Source organism: Bison bison, unplaced genomic scaffold (genome assembly GCF_000754665.1).
Source record: "Bison bison bison isolate TAMUID 2011002044 unplaced genomic scaffold, Bison_UMD1.0 scf7180017864524, whole genome shotgun sequence".
NCBI classification, from domain to species: domain Eukaryota; kingdom Metazoa; phylum Chordata; class Mammalia; order Artiodactyla; family Bovidae; genus Bison; species Bison bison.
The window spans coordinates 1,066,665-1,087,718 of record NW_011495075.1 but is presented as its reverse complement, the minus strand read 5'-3'; the positions used below and the strand labels follow the sequence as shown (position 1 = coordinate 1,087,718).

Genomic DNA, 21,054 nt, shown 5'->3' with positions numbered 1-21,054 from the left:
AGGCACTCAGGGAAACTGTTCGCAAATTGGTAAGGTTTCTGGAACTCCCATCTGAATGTCATTGGGTGTTACTTAGTAAAGTCCTTACACACAGGACCATTCTACTAGATACATGATAATGCTTCATCATGCTTTTAATTTCCATTTCTCTAGTGGCTGACGATAGAGGACACTTTGTCACGTTCGCTGCCTGTGTGTGCGTCCCTTGGGTGCAGCGTCTGCTCCCTTTGTCTGGCTGTGCCCCTTTTCACGGGTCTGTTGTGAGGCTCCTCTCTATTTTGACCATAAGCGCTCTGCAAACACTTTCCTGCAGTTAGTGGTTTGTCTTTCCATTTGCTTAGCGGTGTCTTTCAAAGAACAGAAGTTTTTCATTTTGATGAAATTCAGTTTATCATGTTTTTTTGTTGTTGTTTGTTTGATTTTAATGAATCTTTTTTGGTGTGCCTTCCTAAGAAATCTTCGCCTAACCTAAGTCACAAGCGTTTCCTAGTGTGTAGATATCTAGAATTGCTAGTTTTAGTTTTTATATTTAAGTCTTTAATCCTCTTAAGTAATTTTTGTTTATGACAAGTTGTGGTTGAGAGCATTGTTTTTGCATATGACTCTCTAATTGTTCTAGCACCATTTCTTGAAGATTCTCCTTTTTCCATTGACTTGTCCTGGCACCTTTGTTGAAAATTGACACGTGTGGAGCTACTTCTGTACTCTGTTCTAGTCTGTTAGCCTATGCATTTATCCTCTTGCTAATGCCTTAAGGTCTTGATTACTATAATTTTCTACTAAGTCTTGAAGTAATTTGAATCCTCCCAACTTTGCTCCTTTAAAAATTTTTTTGCCTGTTTCAGTTCCTTTGCTTTTCCATATAAAGTGTAGAGAATCAGCCTACTAATTCTACCAAAATGGCTGTTGGCATTTAGATTGGAACTGCATTAAATTCACAGATAGTTTGGGAGAGAATTGATCTTTTAACAATACTGAGTCTTCTAATCCATGGACATAGTATATCCCCTCATTTGTTTAGGTCATCTTTTTTTCTTGGCTGTGCTAGAAAGGCTGGGCGTTTGGGATCTTATCTACCTGACCAGGAATCACCCCTGTGCCCCTGCAGTGAAAGTGGGGAGTCTTATCCACTGGACCACCAGGGAAGGTCCCTATTGAGGGCTTCTTGGTTTCTTTCTTTCATTCCGTGTTTCGTGATAATACTTCAGAGTTTTTTCCAGTTTTTTATTGCTGGCATTTTAAAATACAGTTGACTTTAAAATACTCTATCCTGACTACTTCCCAAACTCAATAGTTCTTATAGCTTTTTTGTAGATTCTTTAGAGACAGTCATATCCACAAATAGTCATATTGATTTATTTTTTAATGTGCCTCTTTAGCATGTTGGCTCCCTGGAGCCCACTGTGAATGAACAAACCACTTGCTCGCCTTCCCCTGATATTGTACAGTTCTGGAAACAGTGCCCAGGGGGCTTAAGTGTCTTACCAAGGTCTTCCATCAATAGTGGTAGCTTGTTTTTGCAACTTGGAGAACTCATAATTTTTTTTCCAGATGTGGAAATTTGCAAATTAAAATTGAGTGGACTAATATGATTTATTCTTAACCAAAATTGATAGAGTTGATCCTTAATCTTACTTTAAACAAAAATCTTAAGACATCTCCATAACAAAGTCCTTTTTAAGAATTAATTTCAGGTTAGAACCAAAATTTATTTATTAGGTTTTTCCTAACTTTTCTCATGAGCAGGATGTGAAATGGTCCAGAGGTTGAAATACAGAATGAAAGAGTAAAACAAAGGAGCTGGCTGGTTTATAAACATGAGTTGGTCAGACTCTGCATTCTCAGGCTTCGGTTGGACACAGTTCCAGATAAGGAAAAAAAGTGGTACAAGTTCAATTTTTCCAGAACAAAAGATACATCCTAGAAGGGCTTGTCGTAGGTGCCCACATCACAGTAGAGACATACTGGCTCAAGACCTCGTTTTTCTTGACACTTGGTTATGAGATACTTTATTTTGCCTTCAGTCTCTCCAGGAGCCGAACAGACCACTCATTGGCTTCCCATCCATAGTTCCTGCATGGTAGTCTTCTCTGCTTGCCCCATCTTCTTTCCTTTTATTTATATTTGTTATTTTTATGGATTCTCTGAAGCCCTATATAGCATTTCCTCTGCAGTAGAATGTATTTACATTTCTTTGCTCTTATATATACCCCAAACATGGGCAAGGCCAATTGTGAGTAGAAGCAGCAGCTAATCTAAGTAGTTTTATAAGCCTGTGAATAGCTATTCTCATATTCAGATCAGTATAGCCAAACATAAGGACCTACTTTGTCCAGAAGAGATTGTTCCAGATAAGTGAAATAGGTTAACTTGCCCACATTTACTGGGTGCACACATTTTTAATCATGCACTCTCTGTTTTGGTAAGGTTTTCTCTGTGTCGTATTTTTAAAGCTCAACTATTGCATGTTTTTCTTGGGAGCTACTGGGTGATATTATCCTTTGGCGATCTCTAAAGTACACTTTATTTTAGGGAGTAATTGATTCGGAAAGAATGGATTTTGAACTGTTGCCGGATGATGAGCGTCAGTGTGTGAAATGCAAAACCACGTGCTTCATGTCTGCCCTCTCCTGCTGCTGCAAACCTGGCCTGCTTGTTTGCCTGCATCACGTACAGGAGTTATGTTCCTGTCCTCCTTATAAATACAAACTGAGGTGAGTAGGAAGAATGAGTTTTCTCCCTGTGGAAAGCACTGACTGTTTAGTTTAGGCTTTGTGACGTTGGCATCTGATTCCTTCAGGCCCACGTATCTCAAAGCCAACCTGCTCTTCTGTTTCCAGGTACAGATACACTCTGGATGACCTCTACCCCATGATGAATGCACTGAAGCTTCGAGCAGAGTCTTACAATGAGTGGGCCTTGAATGTGAATGAAGCTTTGGAGGCTAAGATTAATAAGAAGAAAAGTATGTGGTATACAGAAAGTGTGATTTGGTGATTGACAAATTGGGACTGATTATAATACAGTCAGCAAACAGTTATCAGCAAATCTTACTTGAAGCAGCCTGATTTAGCTCATCTGTCCAGCCAGGCTTAGAGCTTTAGTACAGGTTTTAAAGCCAAGAGTGAATGAGGCAGATGTCCATACATCAAAGTGAAGTCTTAATATAGGAGTTCTGAAAGATTGTATTTTTAACAAAGACAGTGTTATTACAAAACATAATAATTCTTACACGTCTCTGTCTCAGAAACAAAAGTATTTCACATTTTATATGGAACCTTAGAAAAGGTTTCTGTTTGTTTTGCCTTTTTTCTTTCTTTTTTTTAACTAGCATTCATGACACAAACAGTATATCCTTAAGAGTCAGTGAAGTGTTTGTTATTACTTTTTAGCTCTAGTCAAAGTCTCTGTCCTCGGTGTTACCTTGAAAGTCACTGCTTCCCTTCGCATCTCTTCTCTCAGTGGTTCCATTTGCTTTCCTTTCTGTAGTTCAGCAGGGTCTCTGCCCTCTCCTGTTCCAGGGTGCGTGCAAGTTCAGTCTGTAAGCTGCTGGTTCCCTGCCAGCTGCAGTTAGATAGATGCAGGAGGAAAGTGTGGCTCCAGCCATAGGAGGATCTTCATGTGCTCTGTCCTGACAAGTCAGGTGTTCTTTGTTTCATAAACTTCTCTATGTTAAAGGGCAGCTCCAGGCACTTTATAAAGCCCTCCACTCTCAGGGCACCCCCCTGCCCCTGCCCCCCAAAAAAAAAAATCAACAAATTTATTAGAGGGAGAGCATTGCAAATATCCATAGATAAGAGCTGATAAAAATCAAACCTCCCCTTCTGTATTTCATACCAGAACTTCGTATATATTGATCACAGAAAAGGTGATCTTTTCTTTATTTCTAGGCCTTGTCAGCTTTAAGGCTTTGATTGAAGAATCTGAGATGAAGAAATTTCCAGACAATGATCTTCTACGTCACCTCCGCTTAGTCACACAGGACGCAGAGAAATGCGCCTCTGTTGCCCAGCAACTGCTTAATGGCAAGAGGCAGACGAGGTAGGCTCTGTGCACACCTGGTTTGGGTGTGGACCCCTGGGGAGTCTGCTGTGGCTGGAGTCTGGGGTGCTGGCACACCTGTCCTCATGCAGCCTTCTTGGGCCTTTGTCTCTCTAGATACCGGTCTGGTGGAGGGAAATCCCACAATCAGCTGACCGTGAATGAGCTCCGGCAGTTTGTGACCCAGCTGCACGCCCTCCCCTGTGTCCTCAGTCAGACACCGCTGCTGAAGGTGCCCGGATGGGGGCTGCCCCCCTCCTATATGTGGTCATCCTATATTTTGTAAATAAGCTCAGTTGACATGATGAAGTCCTGTTCTTGAGTGGTTAATTTGTACATCTGTTTGCAAATGTGTTTAATATTAATAGCAGCTTGAGTGGTACATGTTGATAAAGAGATTGTAACAGGCCTGCAGTGGAGAGACGGTTGGAAATTTTTACCCTGAAAGTGACTACCGGCTACTCATCACAGCTGCCATAAATCTGCTTAGAGCCACTTGTTCTAACTGCCAGTTGGCTTACGCATGGTCATGTTTATGTGTATTGTTGTTGGAGTCAAGTGAGATGGCAGAGGGTCATGTTGAATATGCATTGAAGATTCTAAGTTTGCAAGAAGCCAGTTGCTGAAATTAGTGTTTTGATGCAACAACCTGTGTTTTTTAGGATCTCTTGAATCGTGTAGAAGATTTCCAACAGCATAGCCAGAAACTGCTCTCTGAGGAGACGCCCAGTGCTGCTGAGCTGCAGGACTTGCTGGATGTCAGCTTTGAATTTGATGTTGAGCTCCCCCAGCTTGCTGAGATGCGTGTCCGGCTGGAGCAGGCCCATTGGCTGGAGGAGGTGCAGCAGGCTTGCCTGGACCCGAGCTCCCTCACCTTAGATGATATGAGACGTCTCATAGACCTGGGAGTGGGCCTGGCCCCATATTCAGCCGTGGAGAAGGCTATGGCACGGCTTCAGGAACTGCTCACAGTATCAGAGCACTGGGATGACAAAGCCAAGAGTCTCCTCAAGGCCAGGTAACTGAGCATGGCCACTCCTCCCCTGGGGAGGGCTTGTGCTGGGTCCATGCTGGGCAGGACCAGGCATTAGGGTGTGATCCAGGCACAGCAGCTGAGCTGTGCGTGTGGAAGTTTAGCTGAGATGTTTGGAACTGCTTTGGAACTCGGTCAAAAGAAGATTATTATTTTTTTCTTGATTTACTGATTGTGAAATGAATGGTTCAAATGGACAGTCATTTTCTAGAAGTGGTTTAATGAAATTTCCCTGGATCTCAATGGGAACATCTTTGAGGAAAGAAAACATTTACAAATAAGTGAAACTGTTTAAACCCACAGTTAATGAAAGAGACCCCAAGGAGTCTTAAAGAGAAACATGTGAACATCGCAGTGTGCAGTGTCTGTAAAGGGATGACAGTGCTGTGAGCCCAGCATTACTGCTGTTGCCTCATGACCTTGTCTGTACTTGAGGACGTGTTGGACTCGGGCTGACCATCTGAGGGGAGAAGATGGTTCCTCCTCATCTTGCTTTCTGTCTAACAGATCTTTACTGTTGGAGCTGACAGCATAAAGTACAAGGGACAGCTATTTTCTGGATGTTATTGTTTAATCCTGAAATAGTGGTCATTGAGCAGAGGACACAAAAGTTTTGGGTTCTGTGCTTTGGTGTGGTGATATCCTGGAGATTTTTACTTATCTTAGTGGAGCTGTATGAGTCTTGATAGTGTTTCTAGTTTAACATGGAATAAATTATCCCTAAGCTACCTTTTGCAAACAGAAGTTTATGGTTATTCCATTGTCAAATCAGAACTAAGTAGAACTGAGTTATTTGCCTTAGTCTTATGTAGATAATTTGATGTCTTGTAGTTACTTTCCATTTCAAAAAGTTTATTTGCAATTGTGAATTTCCTTTGAAGTGGTTTTTCTGACTTCTCTGATAAGTAAGCCACGAGAAGTGCGAGTCGCGCGGAGGCTGAGTACAGTCTTTCTGCTCTCTAGGCCTCGGCATTCACTGAACAGCCTCGCCGCCGTGGTGAAGGAGATTGAGGAGATCCCCGCACACCTGCCCAACGGCGCGGCGCTGAAAGACTCTGTGCAGAGAGCCAGAGACTGGCTTCAGGAAGTGGAGGCCCTGCAGGTAGGTTTCCAGAGTCTCACAGTGCCTCTGTGAAGAGCAGGGATGGAGCGCTGGTGGAGGGGCATGCGCTGGGTTTCGTGGCGCGTGCCCTGTGTTTGGGTTGGCCACGTGACTGATTCTCTTCTACCCCGTGTAGATGCCCTTGCCCACCCCACCTGTTGTCCTCACCAGTTGGCTTAATATGTAAGGCTTAGATAATTTCACTAACCTTTTCTGGGAGCTTGGGAGCCTCCCATAACAACAGTCTTAAGTACTTGGTTGGTGTTGAAGAGAAAGGGCTAAAAATGAAATACAGTTGCTAATCTTTGACCAGTATGGCTATCTCTTGCTGGCTTACCAATTGCTTGAAGTCTAGACAGTGAAGAGCAGGCGACTGAGTGAGTAGTGATATGTGCTTCCATGGCCAAACTGGGTAGTGAGGTCCAGGACTTTTACCGTACAAGTAGTGACTTAAAAGTGCTTATCTGTCCCTGCAGAGGAAGTGAGGCTTAGCATATTCTGGAGTAACTCTCCAGAGAATCAGCACAAAGTATCTGTGGCTCTGTGCTAGATGGTGTACTTACTGAGCCTTTACCTGTAAATTAAAATGGAAAATTAAATTGGTGTGTAGCATTATTAAGGTACAGATAGAATATACCTTAATAATGTACCTTAGTCTGGTGTGCTGCAGTCCATGGGGTTACAGAGTCAGACAGGACTGAGGGACCGAACAACAACAGACACAAGACACACTGTTCTGTGTTTCTCTGTTTCAGTTGGGCGACTGCATGTGAAAAGGGGTTGCTGGGGGTGTTTTCCTTTTTCTCTCTTATCATCATAAAACAGCAGGTCTTACGGTCCTATTGAGAAAAAAAGGTCTTTGAATTACTTAATGGGCTAGGTTTTTAAATTTTTAATTTATATTGTTCTTGAGTCTCAAGTTCTGTTTTGTTGAAGCCATCAGACTCTAGGAACAAAATATCATCTGGTTTTCGGAATATCTGCATAATTTAAGTTGTGCTAATAGACCAGTTGCTAATGAGAAATGCCAAATAGGACAGCTTAGCCAGGTGTTTTCACTGAAACATCTGGACGTCTATTCTGATTAATAGGGAAGAGAAGATACGTTGTTTGATAAACATTACGTAAGGAGTGACTCCAGCCAGAGAAAAAAGCATGGGAAGTGTTTGCTGTGTACATAAACTTCCCCAGTGAGATTTCTGATGCACGTTCTTGTCTGTCATTGTTGGAACCATCGTGATTGCAGCCTTGGTCCTTGCTTTCACTCATGGTTGCTAGCAGCCAGAAAGTGAGGGTGGTGGCAGAAGTCAGGGAGAGGTGAGGTATGAAATCAGAGGAAAGGACATGCTTCCAGGTGGGTTTGGTTCCCTTCACCTGTTTTAATGTATGTGCTACTTAGTACTGTGTCTGCAACAAAGTCTGTCGATAAGGACAAAAAGCAAGTTTTGCTCCATTCCTGAAATAATAGCTTGGCCTTGAATCATGTATGTAAGGACTAGCAGAGAAATGTGACCAACGACAGGGCGACCCCTTGTGTTCGGTGGATCGCTTATATTAGAATGCCGCCCAGCTGTGTTTTACACACAGGGAGTGCTCTGTATGCTTCAGAGTGTGGTCCCAGTACAGCCACAGCAGCACCTGGGAAGTTTAGGAATACAAATTCACATGAACCCTTCCCTAATGAACTGAATCAGAAATCTGGGGGTAGGGCCCAGGAAGTTTTTAAAACAAGCTTCCCAGATGGTTCTTAATAATAAAATTTGAGAGCCAGTGTTCTTTCTCAACTCATTTTAGTTTTCCTGAATAATCTATTAATTCATTGTCAGTGAATGGAGTGAAATACTGTTTTGCTGCTTTTCGTTCTCTTAAGTCAGTATGGAAGTCCTTTGAGTTATTACAGGTTTACATTTCTGTTGAATTTTTTTCAAACCAACCAAAATGACAGATGAACTGAGAAAGGGTATAAGCAGTCTGAACAAAGGGATGGCAGCGTATGCCAAGTCCACAGTTGTATCTGTGGCTCCAGCACGAACCAGGCTCTTACTTGGTGACTGAGTGGGATCCCCAGGGGCCTTACCATCACCACCACCAGCTAGCCAGCAGGTTTGGTCGACATCACTCGTGAGTTTAGTATGTTGAGATCATGGGGGCTACTTGGCGCACTTCCACAAAAGTGTTCTTTTTCCTTTGACTTACTAGGCTGGAGGACGTGTGCCAGTGTTGGACACGCTGGTGGAGCTTGTCACTCGAGGCCGGTGTATCCCGGTGCATCTACCCTCGCTGCCGAGACTGGAGTCCCTAGTAGCTGAAGTTCACGTTTGGAAAGAATGTGCTGCTAATACATTCCTGACTAAGAACTCGTCCTATTCTCTCCTAGAGGTAAGTTTGCACTCAGCCCACTCACAGCCCCTTCCTTATGGAGGGGGAACACTGGCTGATCTATGCTCTAGGAGTTATTTTCTGAGGGGAGCCAGGGAGAGTCTTCTGAATTTCACTGGAAACTTAGAAGAATTTTTGAATGTTTTCTGCATATGTTTGGGGATAGCATTCACTAAGGAAGAAATATTCCTCTTTGAAGTTCCTTGGTCTGTTAAAATTGAACATTTAACCTTGGCCATGCTTCACCACTTGGATTTGCCAAGCTTGATAAAAGATCTCCACCTCTCAACATGATTATAGTTAACACTTGTAGTTCTAAGCTGATGCTGGTCACACGTTATGACTGAGTCGGTACATTTTAGTTTTCTTCTTTTTACTTACTGTTTGAGTGGATCTGAATCAAAAGTCTGTCTTTTTGTGAGATTTCCTTCATCCTTGCTTCCTTCCTCTGTAGAGTAGGGTTTCTGGAATCAGGGTTGCATGTTATGCAGAAAATATAAAGAAATTCATGTCCTTCCCACTGCTTAGGCTTTTATTTGGGAACTTGGTAATGCTCTGTGGTACACCAGATAAATCACAATGGCTGTGCTTTGTTCCACATCAGGTGCTGTGTCCTCGATGTGATATTGGCCTTTTGGGATTAAAGAGGAAGCAGAGAAAGTTAAAGGATCCCTTGCCAAGTGGCAAGAAGAAGAGTCCCCGTGTAGAGAGTCTGAGCGACCTGGAGAGAACGCTGATGGAAAGCAGAGAGACTGCTTCAGCTGTGCGTGCTGGCGCTCCTCCTCTTTTCTCAGGGGGGAGGGCTGTTTCTAGCTCTTCCATCTTTATTGGGTATATTGGGAAGGCAAGTAGGAGAATAACTTTCAGAGTACTCTGTTTTACCCAAGCAACTTTAGGAAAACTGTCATTTGTAAAAGTTTTGAATGGAAGGTGCCTGCGAGGCCTCCCAGACTCAGAAACACTTCCCAAGCCTGTAGCTTGGTCCAGGGCTAACAGGTGGCCTGCAATGCCAGCTTACTGTTAAGTCTACAACAGGACATACACTGGAAAGGGTACTGGGTACTCCTGAGTCTGATCTGCTCTTAGCGTAAGCACTGTGGATCCAGAGAGAGTGTCATCTTCAAGAAGATGAAGCAGTATCGAGCTAGTGTTTGGTGAGCACAGTATCAGATCAAAAGAAGAGAGCTATGGGATCTGGATGCTTTAGAAACTTGCCAAGTTGGTACAATTGACCTGTAGTATTAGTCTCAGGTGTGCAGTAGAGTGGCTCAGCATGTGTGTATATTACCCAGTGACCCCTGTATGAGTCTGGTTAATAGCCATCACCACACAGGTGTTTGTTTTTTTTTTTTTCTTGTGATGAGAACTTTTAACATCTACTCTCTTAGCAACTTTCAAAACTATAACATAGTATTAATGACTATCTGGAGTAGAAAATGGCAACACACTGCAGTATTCTTGCCTGGAAAATTCCATGGATACAGGAGCCTGGCCAGCTATAATCCATGGCATTGCAAAGAGCTGGACACAGCTGACATATTCCCCAGAGAAGAGAGCACAGTTTCTTTTTGAATTAATGACTATGGTCACCATGCTGTATGTCGCATCCCCAGGATTTATCTTTACCCTTAGATCCCCTGCACCCATCTCCCGGACCAGTTGCCTCTGGGAACCGCCCATCAGTTCTCTGTGTCCGTCAGTCCAGTTCAGTCCCTCAGTCGTGTCCCACTCTTTGCAACCCCCTGGACTAGAGCACACCAGGCTTCCCTGTCCATTACCAACTCCCAGAGTTTACTCAAACTCATGTCCGTTGAGTTGTGTCCATCCAACCATCTCATCCTCTGTCGTCCCCTTCTCCTCCCGCCTTCAGTCTTTCCCAGCATCAGGGTCTTTTCCAGTGAGTCAGTTCTTTACATCAGGTGGCCAGAGTATTGGAGTTTCAGCTTTAGTATCAGTCCTTTCAATGACTATTTAGGACTGATTTCCTTTAGAATTGACTGGTTGGATCTCTTTGCTGTCCAAGGGACTCTCAAGAGTCTTCTTCAACACCACAGTTCAAAAGCATCAATTTTTCCGTGCTCAGCTTTCTTTATAGTCCAACTCTCAGATACATACATTACTACTGGAAAAACCATAGCTTTAACTAGATGGACCTTTGTCGGCAGAGTAATGTCTCTGCTTTTTAATATGCTGTCTAGGTTGGTCATAGGTTTTCTTCCAAGAAGCAAGTGTCTTAATTTCATGACTGCAGTTACCATCTGCAGTGATTTTGGAGCCAAAGAAAATAAAGTCTCTCACTGTTTCCATTGTTTCCTCATCTGTTTGCCATGAAGTAATGGGACCAGATGCCATGATCTTAGTTTTCTGAATGTTGAGCTTTAAGCCAACTTTTTCACTCTCCTCTTTCACTTTCATCAAGAGGCTCTTTAGTTCTTCTTCACTTTCTTCCATAGGGTGGTGTCATCTGTATATCTGAGCTTATTGATATTTCTCTTGGCAATCTTGATTCCAGCTTGTGCTTCATCCAGCCCGGCATTTTGCATGATGTACTACTCTGCATATAAGTTAAATAAGCTGGGTGACCATATATAGCCTTGACGTACTCCTTTGCCAATTTGGAACCAGTCTGTTGTTCCATGTCCAATTCTAACTGTTGCTTCTTGACCTGCATACAGATTTCTCAGGAGGCAGGTAAGGTGGTCTGGTATTGCCAGGTCTAAGAATTTTCCACAGTTTGTTGTGATCCACACAGTCTTCTGTGGGGTGTTTTTTGGTTTGTTTGTTTTTTGTTTTTTTTTTAGGTTTCACGTGTAAGTGAGATCATATAGTCCTTGTCTTTCTCTGGCTTATTTCACTTGGCGTAATGCTTTGAGTTCATCCGTGTTGTTGCAAATGGCAGAACCCTTTCTCTGTCTGTGGCTGGTAACAGCCCATTGTACACACACAGCCATGCTTCGTTTCATCCACCAGTGGGCGCACTGAGGTTGTTTCCTATCTTGGCTGTTGAGAATGATGCCGCCTTGGACATGGGAGTACAGGTAATCTTTTCCAGTTAGTGTTTTTGTTTCCGGTAGATGTGTTACTTGGAAATGGAATTGCTGGTCGTGTGCTGGTTCTGTTTTTAGTGTTTTGAGGACCCTTCATACTGTTTTTCCACAGCGGCTGCAACAGTTGACATTCCCACTCCTAGTGCAGGGCGGGGTTCCCTTTTCTCCACATCCTCGCTGACACCTGTTATTTCTGGTCTTTTCGATGATAGTCATTTTAAAATATGTGTGAGGCGATGTCTCAGTGTGGTTTTGATCTGCGTTTCCCTGATGGTCAGTGGTGTTGGGCGTCTTTGATGTACCTGTTGGCCATCTGTTCGTCGTCTTTGGAGAAATGTCTACTGGATCTTCTGCCCATTTTAATTGGATTTTTGTTTTTGGTAGGGATGATGGTGTTTGTGCTGTTGTATTATATAAGTTCTTCACGGATTTGGGGTATTAATCCCCTGGATCAGGTTACAAGTTGCCAATACTTCTCCCATTCTGTAAGTTGTCTTTTCATCTTGTTGATGATTTCTTTCCATGTGCAGAAGTTTTGTAGGTTGATGAAGCCCCTTTTAGGATGGTTTTGAAGCACAAAGCCTTGTCCTTCCCGGAGCAGGAACATACCTGCCACTCGACCTGAACTAAAGGGTCTTGTCCTTGGGCCAGAACACCTTTCCAGTCTGACCCTTCATCGTGGCCTGACTGCTCTTTTGATTGACGTGGGATTGCCCTGAAGTGTCTGTGTATTTTGACATGGACTGTCCTTGGCGTATTCGTCCCTTCCCTCAGATTGTAGTCAGATGTGGCTGCCTGCTTATCATTTCGATGCCTCCAAGATGCTGCTTCCACTGTTAACACGGTTGGTGTTTGTAGCGGCACTGTCTGGAGCCTCGCCTGGCTCTGCGCGTTACCTGTTGATCACTGTGTCACCGCATAGCTCTGTATGCACTGCCTGCACATTGCTTTCATCTACAGAAATAAGAGACTTTCTAAATACAGCAAGGGTTTGTTAGGTGGTTTATTCTAGATCTTTTTGTTTCTTACCTAAACCCTCATTGATACATTTTTCTCCTCTAATCCAGAAACAGTGGAGCATCAGTCTGGCCTTAGGACTCAGGTTCCTCATCTGGTGACTGGGGGTGGATCTCATCATCGGAAATGGTTTAGCTATGACACATTAACATTTTAAGGACTTGGAAATAGAGTTGCGAAAGAAATGGTTCTTGTAAGCCTTTAGTTTTTGCTTCTGGTGGGGAATGCTAGTTTTAAAAATCTGTGCTTCCTCTGTGTTTCTCTTCAGTGAAGTATCAGGACTTGGGTTGTCTGGCCAACTTGGGTTGTCTGGTTGCTGTGAAAGGTCAATGTGTTATGTGCCGAGGGGATAGTGCTTACTCTTACAGAGCTGGTGGCTTTAATTGGTCTCCCTTAAGGCAGTTCTACCTCATGGTGAGCGGTGAATAAATCTGTAAGGCCTGGACTGACTCACGTAGAGATCTCACACGTGGAAAATTTGTACATACTGGTGAGGAACATGTTCAGTGTCACTTCAGCTTTTTACTCTGAAGCTAATTATGCTTGTGTTTTCAAGTTGCTTATACAGATTACCTGATCTCGGAAGTGAGATGTGGCTCTTGTTTTAATAGAGAAAAGAATATAGCAAGTATACGTGCCACTTCCTGCAGAAAAGCAGCTTGCTTTTGTCTCTGCCCAGTGGCCTCATAGCATGCCCCTGTGCATGTGTGTCTGAGGGACGCTTGGTGAAGTGTTCCTGTTCAACTTCTTCACAAGGGATCCACTTTCATTATGTACGGTTCATGTGTCCAGTACACCTTAAGGCCTGTTGTTAAAGGCAGTAAGAGAAACAGGTTACTATGGCATCTTAGAGACTTTCTCATCTAAACTACTTTTCTAGAAGATCACAAAAGTTAGTGGAGCTGCATACAAAGCTCAGAAATGTGTCCATAGACAGTGAAAAACCTGAGTCTTACAAGGGAGGGATATTTTCTAAGAGATACATGTGCAGAGAAGTTGGGCTTGGAAGAACGGTGTGTGTTAGGTAACTGCTGACAGTGTGGTTTGCTGAGTGGCAGCCAGAGCGTCTGGTCACATGGCCATGGGGTCGTCACGCAGCCCTGTGAGGCGGGCACTGTTCCCGACTCGGGTTATACCTGTGGGCGTCCCACCACGGTGAGCGGAATGTTGTCCGAGGCGCCCCCACGCCTTAGTGAGGCAGAACTGGCGCTACACCCAGAGCCTGCTCTGGAGCCCAGTGTTCCTCACCGCCACGACCCTTGAGTTTGAGAAGACGGCCGAGGTCTCTGTGCCATCGTCCTTTATTGCCTTCTCCTGTCTAGATGGCAGCACTCGGGGAAGCTCGCGCACGAGAAATGGAAGCCTTGCAGTCTCTCCGACAAGCCAATGAGGAGAAACTGCTGTCGCCTGTGCACGATGTGGAGATGAGAGTCTGCGTGTGTCAGAAGGCCCCCGCGGCCCCCATGGTCCAGTGTGAACTCTGCAGGGATGCTTTCCACACCAGCTGTGTGGCAGCTCTCAGCATTCCACAGGGCCCCCGAGTCTGGCTGTGTCCCAACTGTCGGAGGTCGGAGAAGCCTCCACTCGAGAAGATTCTGCCCCTGCTGGCCTCCCTGCAGCGCATCCGCGTCCGCCTGCCCGAGGGAGACGCACTGCGGTATATGATCGAGAGGACCGTGAGCTGGCAGCACAGAGCCCGGCAGCTGCTCTCGTCAGGGCACCTCAAGTCCTTGCAGGACCCAGTGGGCTCAGGACTGTTGTGTGGCAGGTGGCAGGCCACAGCAGGACAGGTGCCAGAGACCAGCAAGGTGAGCCTGAGCCTTCTTTGCTGGTCTGCAGACCGTGCTCACCTCCATGCCTCTGTGGCTCTGGGGGCTACTGTTACCAGCACCCAGTGTCCTTGCAGGGCTCTGCGTGCCTGCCACGTCGTTTCTTTCCTCTGCTCCCAGTAGTCAGTCTGTAGAGCAGATTTCACCTGTTCATATATACATATGATTTCCCCATTTGTGTGTATGAACCTAGGTATTTTTAATAGATATACTTAAATTTTTTTTTTTTTCACGTAGCTATTTTTTTTCCTGCTTCCTATCATGTAACTCACTGAGCAGAAAGGGAGAGTGCCTCCTTCTGTGTCTTGCTGCTTTTTGAGGAAAAATTAAGTTTTGAAGCATCTTATGTATCATGTTGCTTCAGAGGGGAGGCAGTGGGTTCCATACTATCTGTGGTCTTGCTGCCAAAAGCCTGATTCTTGTAACCATGACTTTGGTGGCGGGGGTGGGATTCTGTCTTCTTCCACAGAAGATAAGAAAGCACAGTCAGGAATGCAGGGTTTAGTCTTAAAAGGTCCACCCGATGACTTCCAAACGTTGTAGACTCTCTAGCAGAATCACTGCACCTCCCTGGTGCTGTACCAGCAGAGGCCTGTGATTTGCAAGGGCTGAGTGAAGTGCAGGTTAGACATAAGGACAGAGGGTTGGTTCTGCGGTTTTTGTTATCTTTCTTTTTTTTTTTTTTTTGCCCCATTTATTTCCATCTTCTGAAATACAGTGCCTGGCACTTAGCAAATGATATGTTTAAGTTTTTGCCTCATAGTTGAGTTGTGGCTATTCAGACAACCTAGCCTACATTGGAGACAGTTGTGTCCCTTACACATGACATGCTGGGAGTTTCCTTGTGTTAATAAAGGAGAAAGACACAACTGCTGTTTGCTCATTTGTGGTCAAAGGACTGCTGTTCTAGCCCCTCTGATAAGCTCTGAAGAAGGTGGGGACATGAATGTGAGTGCTGTTTGGCAGCTCCTCGGTTTACCCAAAGGGCTGCATGTCTGTGTCAGGCAGGTGAAAATCTCCCCCAGGAATTCAAGAGGCTGTGTGTCCATGCAGAGAAAATGACTTATTGCCCAGTATTGCTCTTCACCTCTGAAGTCAGTCCAGGCACAGCCAGGGAGGCCAAAGGCGTGGTGAACAGGAGTTGGCTGGCCAGATCTGAGATGCCAGAGGCTTGTTTCAGTTTGGGAAAATCAAGTCCTCTGCTATATGCTGCCTGATAACCCAAGCTACTTCTGTTAGGCTGGTGGTCGTCTTAGTCCTGGAAGAGCCTTACTGTGAGATGTTTTCCTTCCATCAGATATCTCAGCCTCCTGGCCCCACGTCCTTCTCCTTGCCCGACGACTGGGACAACAGAACCTCCTATTTACACTCTCCTTTCTCCACTGGTCGGAGCTGTATCCCCCTCCATGGTCTGTATTGATTATCATCATCATGATCATTGTTGTTGTTATTTTGAGGGCTTGAATAGTAACAAGTGATATTGCAGTGGTTTTTTGTTGTAAATAATCCAGAACTGTTAAAAAATGACTTTATTCTTACATGTGGGATATGTGTTACTGTGTACTTGAAAGGTTGGGGGAGAATCCTATTTAAAGGCTTATAAGTGCAAAAGAAATAGAAAGGAAAGCTTTATATCCACTGCTTTCAGGGAGGAATGGGTTCAGCCCATATCAGCTGATAGTTAAACAGCAAGTGGTATGGTCAGATGCTCAGTCACAGGTTCACTTGTTGCTTCATTACTCAGGAGACTTGAGGGGGCTCTTCGAGACCCTGCTTCTCTTCTGTCCCTCCTGAGGGTGATTGTCCCTCAGGAGTTCTACCTGGAGCCCTGGCCTGTGCAGAATGCCCGGCCCTGTGATAGCTGTCCAGGCAGAGGTATCTCTCCTGCATCAGCGGTAGACTCAGTCTCATTTGGGCCTGTTAGGCTGTGGCTCTGGGCACATGAAGTGGCTTCATTTGACGTGGGGCGGGTGGCAGTCAGGTGGGCGGTCCTCCTCTTCTCATGTCACAAGGAGTGTCCCCGTGATCTGCTCTGGTCTTGACAGGTATCAGCCCAGAAGTGAATGAGCTGCTGATGGAGGCCCAGCTGCTCCAGGTGTCCCTTCCTGAAATTCAGGAACTCTACCAGACGTTACTCGCAAAGCCGAGCCCTGCACAGCAGGCTGACCACAGCTCTCCAGTGAGACCCGGCAGTGAGAAGGTGGGCATTGGGGTTCGGCGTTACCCCATCTCGATAGCACAGGGATGAGACGCTGTCTTTGATCCAGGAAAGGATGCAGACGACAGCTGGGCTCGCAACCTGGATTCTGATACTGGTTTTTAAACCACTATGCGAAAAGTTTTTCTTTTTCATAAGGTGCTTCTCATCATTTCCATGTGATAATAGCTAGAAACAGGATTATTCTTGTATAAGAGAAATCCTGTTAGATGAAGATGTAATTACAGCTGGAGAGGCTTTCATTCTTAGAGTCAGCGAGTAACAAATGCTGTAACTCTTCTAAACTGAACCTGACAGCTGTCAGGACCAGGTGACTAGACCAGGAGGGCACGTTGTTGTTGTGTTTCGTTCTTTTTGGGTGCACCACAGGATCTTAATTCCTTGACCAGGATTCAAACCTGTGCCCCCTGAAGTAGAAGTGGGGAGTCCTAACTTCTGGAGCTCCCAGGAAGTCCCAAGGGGGCCTGTTTCAAGTGCTTACTTAAAGTACTAAGGTCCTGTTTCTCAGCAGCGTAAGATGCCGCTGCTCCTGCATCCTGTTAACGAAATCGCTGACCCCTGAGGATATAGTCGGAGCAGGAAGACAGCATAAGGGTAGACACTGGCATTTAGGATTGATTTTATCGTTGCAATACCAAATAGTGCAGCACATTACCAACTGTGCTCAGTTAAAAGCACCTTTTTCCTCTAAGGGGAGGAGATGTCCTTTACAAAGGACGGTATCAGCCTGGTTTCTTAACCGTCTGTGGGTCAGCACCTCCCAAGGAGCTCTGTGGACGTCAGGCATTTGCTCGTGTGTTTGGCACCTCCCACCTCCCGGCACTGCTGGGCTGATGTGAGACAGTTCACATTGGTGACACTTTTGTTCTCCAGTGTTTGATGGGCTGAACGGCGAAGTTAGGTGGTCCTGTGGGGTGGGGTGGGCGGGGCTGGGAGCGGGGGCAGCCTGTCTTGGTTTCATGGGGCGCACCTGTTGCTCACGCCTGTGGGTGTTGACACGGCAGCTTTAGTAAGAGGCAAACCGCGTGCTAAACTGGGCTTGCCGTCTTCCACCCAGAGTGACGGCTGCCGAGGGAAACGAGATGGAGCCAGCAGCCTCGAGAGCAAGCTGAAGAGACGCCTGGAAAGAGAAGGCCTCTCCAGTGAGCGGTGGGATCGAATCACCAAAATGCGGGCCCCCAAAAAGAAGAGAATCAAACTGAGCCACCCCAAGGACACGGACAGTCTCAAGTTAGAGAGAGAGTGTAGCTATGAGTTGGCCCCCTCTGCCGACACACAGTCCCTGCCCTCAGACTCGTCCTCCTCGGAGCAGGAGGACTCTGAGGACGAGGACGCCATCTGCCCGGCCGTGAGCTGCCTGCAGCCAGAAGGAGATGAGGTCAGTGAGGTTTGGGCCATGGAGGACGTGCGTTCCCTTAACTCAGAACCCTGCGAGCGCCAGCTCGCCCAGCCGGGTCTCTCTCCTGCTTACCTGCCTTGAGCCCATCTGAGTGGATTGCTCACCCTCCCCTACTGGTGTCTCTGCTCTCACAGCGCTCCTGGGTCTCCTCCCTTTTCTCGAAGAAACTCTTCCTCTGCCCTTTCCTTTCCTGCTCCTCCGGCTCTCGCCACCCGGCACTCAGAAGGTGGGGGGGTGCTGCTGTCGTCCCTTTGCTTACTTGTCACGGGGCGGCCTGTCCTCGCCCCACGCAGCCACCGCGTGGAGAACAGCTCAGCCTGCTCGCCTGGGCTGCCGTGCTGGAGGTCCCGTGAGGGGCAGTGGCTGCCCTGGCTGCCGGGCCTCTTCTCCCCTGAAAACCCCGTCTCCCTGCTCTCTGTAACCAGGTGGACTGGGTCCAGTGTGATGGCAGCTGCAGTCGGTGGTTCCATCAGGTCTGTGTTGGTGTCTCTCCCGAGACGGCCGAGGAGGAGGACTACGTGTGCGTGCGCTGTGCGGAGACGGACGTGCCGGGCCGGAGATAAAACCCGCAGAGCCCTCCTCAGTCAGGGCTCGGCCCGGGGACTCCCAGTTTCTCAGCAAAGCTGCAGGACTGGCGTTCAAACCAGCCTGTGAACGGTGCTATTTCTATTCCTTACGGGATCATTTTTCCAGAACTCTTTGAAAAAAAGAAAAAAAAAACGACAAAAATTTTTTGACACTTTTTGTATTTTTTTCCTTAAGAGCTGTTTGTGGTTGTTGAGGTTTGAAACGCTGACTGTTTTTGCAGGGGTTCCCACCAGTTTGGAAGGATTGGCGCTTGCACCTTTTCATGTACAGCATTAAAATCTTACCTCTTCCTGGGGTTTACCGGCTGAGTCCAACTCGGTTTCAGTGCCCAGAAGGGCCCAGTAAATCCTCATTTGAGGAATTTCTCTCTCGTTTACTCTGTTACCATATTGGGGAGCTTAAGTTTTTCACTTTTGAGGTTTTTGTTTGTTTTCTTTATCCACTTTTGTTTTCCCTGGTAGACTAGGTTTATTTATCTAAGCAATAACTTCCATGTTGGTTTCAGTGGCTGGAATTAAAACCAAACCAACTTCCAAACGGTGTGTGGTGCTTTAGCATCTGGCGGATGTCAGAACACGGACGTCTGGCTTCTGGGGTCACTGGTGAACTGGTGACAGAAGAGGCTGCTCCCTAAGCACCTGTCACAGCTGTGCTGGCTCCCCACCCCCAACCCCCCGCCTGCTCATTTGGAAGCTTGTATCAAGTGTTGCGGTTTATAATGTGGAATAAATCCTTGGTCCTAACATAACACTACCTGCTGGTTATTCAGAGCCATCAGCCTACAGCTGCTTCTGCCCCTACCTGTGGGCCGTGAAGAACCCGAGGAGGGCTTGCTTTTGCCTCTGCCCAGCCAGGTGACAGCAGCAGCTGGTGGTAGCCTACAGATATTAGGGAATTCTTCTGTATCCTGCTCTGTCTGGTGGGCCACATACCTCCAGTCCCCATTAACAAAGACCCCCCTTCCTCCTGTCTTCACGCACCAGAACCTGTCTTGAAAGCCATCCTGTTTTTAAATAAGCTTTCTCAGAAGGTTGGCAAATCATTCTGTCCCTGTGTCAATTCCAATCCTCAGATGAGCCCTCCTTGGGGGAATGATGTCTTTATTATATTTAAATTGACAGGAAGTTTGGTTTCGGGTTAGGACCTCAGAAGGCAGAGTCAGGAGAGTGCATCCTCACGGAGACCTAGGAGAAGGTGGGTCCAGGGAGCACTCGTGAGCAGCCAGGCTCCCCTCCCACTGGCCTTCCTGTCTCTGACTCGCTGCTGTTCCCGATCGTAGGTGGGTCCCAACCTTTGCACACGATTGTAGGTGGGTCCCAACCTTTGCACACCTTTTCTTCTCAGAGGACCCGCAGTGGAGAAGACGTTCTGGTGAACAGACTCTGACTTGCTTTTCCTGTCCTGTTGCTAATACCCACTTTCCCCACATTCTATAGCCATAAACCTGAAGATGGGTAGAAACAGCGGTCTTTAATAAAACAACAAAAACAGCAACAGCAGTCTGTGATGTAGCAGAGATTTACATGTGTACTACTCCCTTTTATGCAATTCAGATAATTAAATCTCTTTAAGAATGACTGAAGCGTCTGCAGTTTTCCCAGAGTTGTCGCCATATTTCTCCTTACCTTATGGGTCTGTGGGGCCAGTGGAGGAGACTGTCCGGGGCACGGCCTGGCGGTAGAGCAGTTTGGGCCTTTTTGTTTAATTCGCATGTAGTTGATCTACAGTGTTGCACCAGTCTGCTGGTCTTGGCCTTTGTAAGTGTCCAGATCCTTAGAGCCCCTGGCGTTGGTGCAGGATGCTGACTGTCCCAGTTCCACAGAGAAAGGAAGCTTAAGGCCACACTGCTTCTGGAATAGAGCCTTGCCTGTGGAGATCTTCTCTGCCCGTCTGGGCTGCCCCGCTCCTGCCCTGCCAGCTTTTCTTCTTCACCTGGAGGGCTGTACATGATCCCTGACAGTAGCATCCTTGGTGCTAGAGATTCTCTGCCCCTCGGGGATGGGGGGCAGGAGTGTGTGTGAGCTGTCCTTCCCCGGGTGAGACCACCGACCTTTCGTACACGGTGGTGCTGCAGTTGGGGGCGTGTCGCGGGCTCACTGATAGCTGCTGGTGAGGAACCCGGCCTGCTGCGTCTTCAGCCCTCCCCGCACCACCTCTTGCCCGCGTGGCTGTGCAGCGTGAAGATGCAGACCTCCTGGTCACCCCTCTTAGGGACGCACCACGATGCTGGCAGTCATGTGTGAGCTCTGAGGCTGCAAAGACAGTCACACAAGCGAACTGACAGCTTCCTGTCTCTGGTCTGCAGCCGCATGAGGAGGAAGAGGGCCGAGTGCTGAGTGAGACTGGCGTCTGAGCTGGGAGGGCCTGTGGACGGAGAGCCTGGTGCGCCTCCGCCTTTGGC

General features: G+C 46.5%; 1 protein-coding gene across 1 annotated transcript in view; it reads left to right on the top strand.

The window, feature by feature from the left end:
• The window catches only part of KDM5B (lysine (K)-specific demethylase 5B), a 46,140-nt gene extending 25,910 nt beyond the window's left edge, over positions 1-20,230 (top strand). Inside the window, exons 15-28 of the mRNA XM_010831123.1 lie at positions 1-29; positions 2,533-2,714; positions 2,841-2,965; positions 3,891-4,041; positions 4,159-4,273; positions 4,704-5,059; positions 6,038-6,176; positions 8,376-8,555; positions 9,160-9,318; positions 13,942-14,427; positions 15,746-15,857; positions 16,494-16,648; positions 17,724-18,044; positions 18,491-20,230. The exon at positions 1-29 is cut by the window's left edge and continues 10 nt beyond it. Coding sequence (XP_010829425.1) covers positions 1-29; positions 2,533-2,714; positions 2,841-2,965; positions 3,891-4,041; positions 4,159-4,273; positions 4,704-5,059; positions 6,038-6,176; positions 8,376-8,555; positions 9,160-9,318; positions 13,942-14,427; positions 15,746-15,857; positions 16,494-16,648; positions 17,724-18,044; positions 18,491-18,628 — 2,648 coding nt within the window. The 3' untranslated portion in view covers positions 18,629-20,230. The remainder of the gene's footprint in view (positions 30-2,532; positions 2,715-2,840; positions 2,966-3,890; positions 4,042-4,158; positions 4,274-4,703; positions 5,060-6,037; positions 6,177-8,375; positions 8,556-9,159; positions 9,319-13,941; positions 14,428-15,745; positions 15,858-16,493; positions 16,649-17,723; positions 18,045-18,490) is intronic.
• Positions 20,231-21,054: the final 824 nt, after the last annotated feature.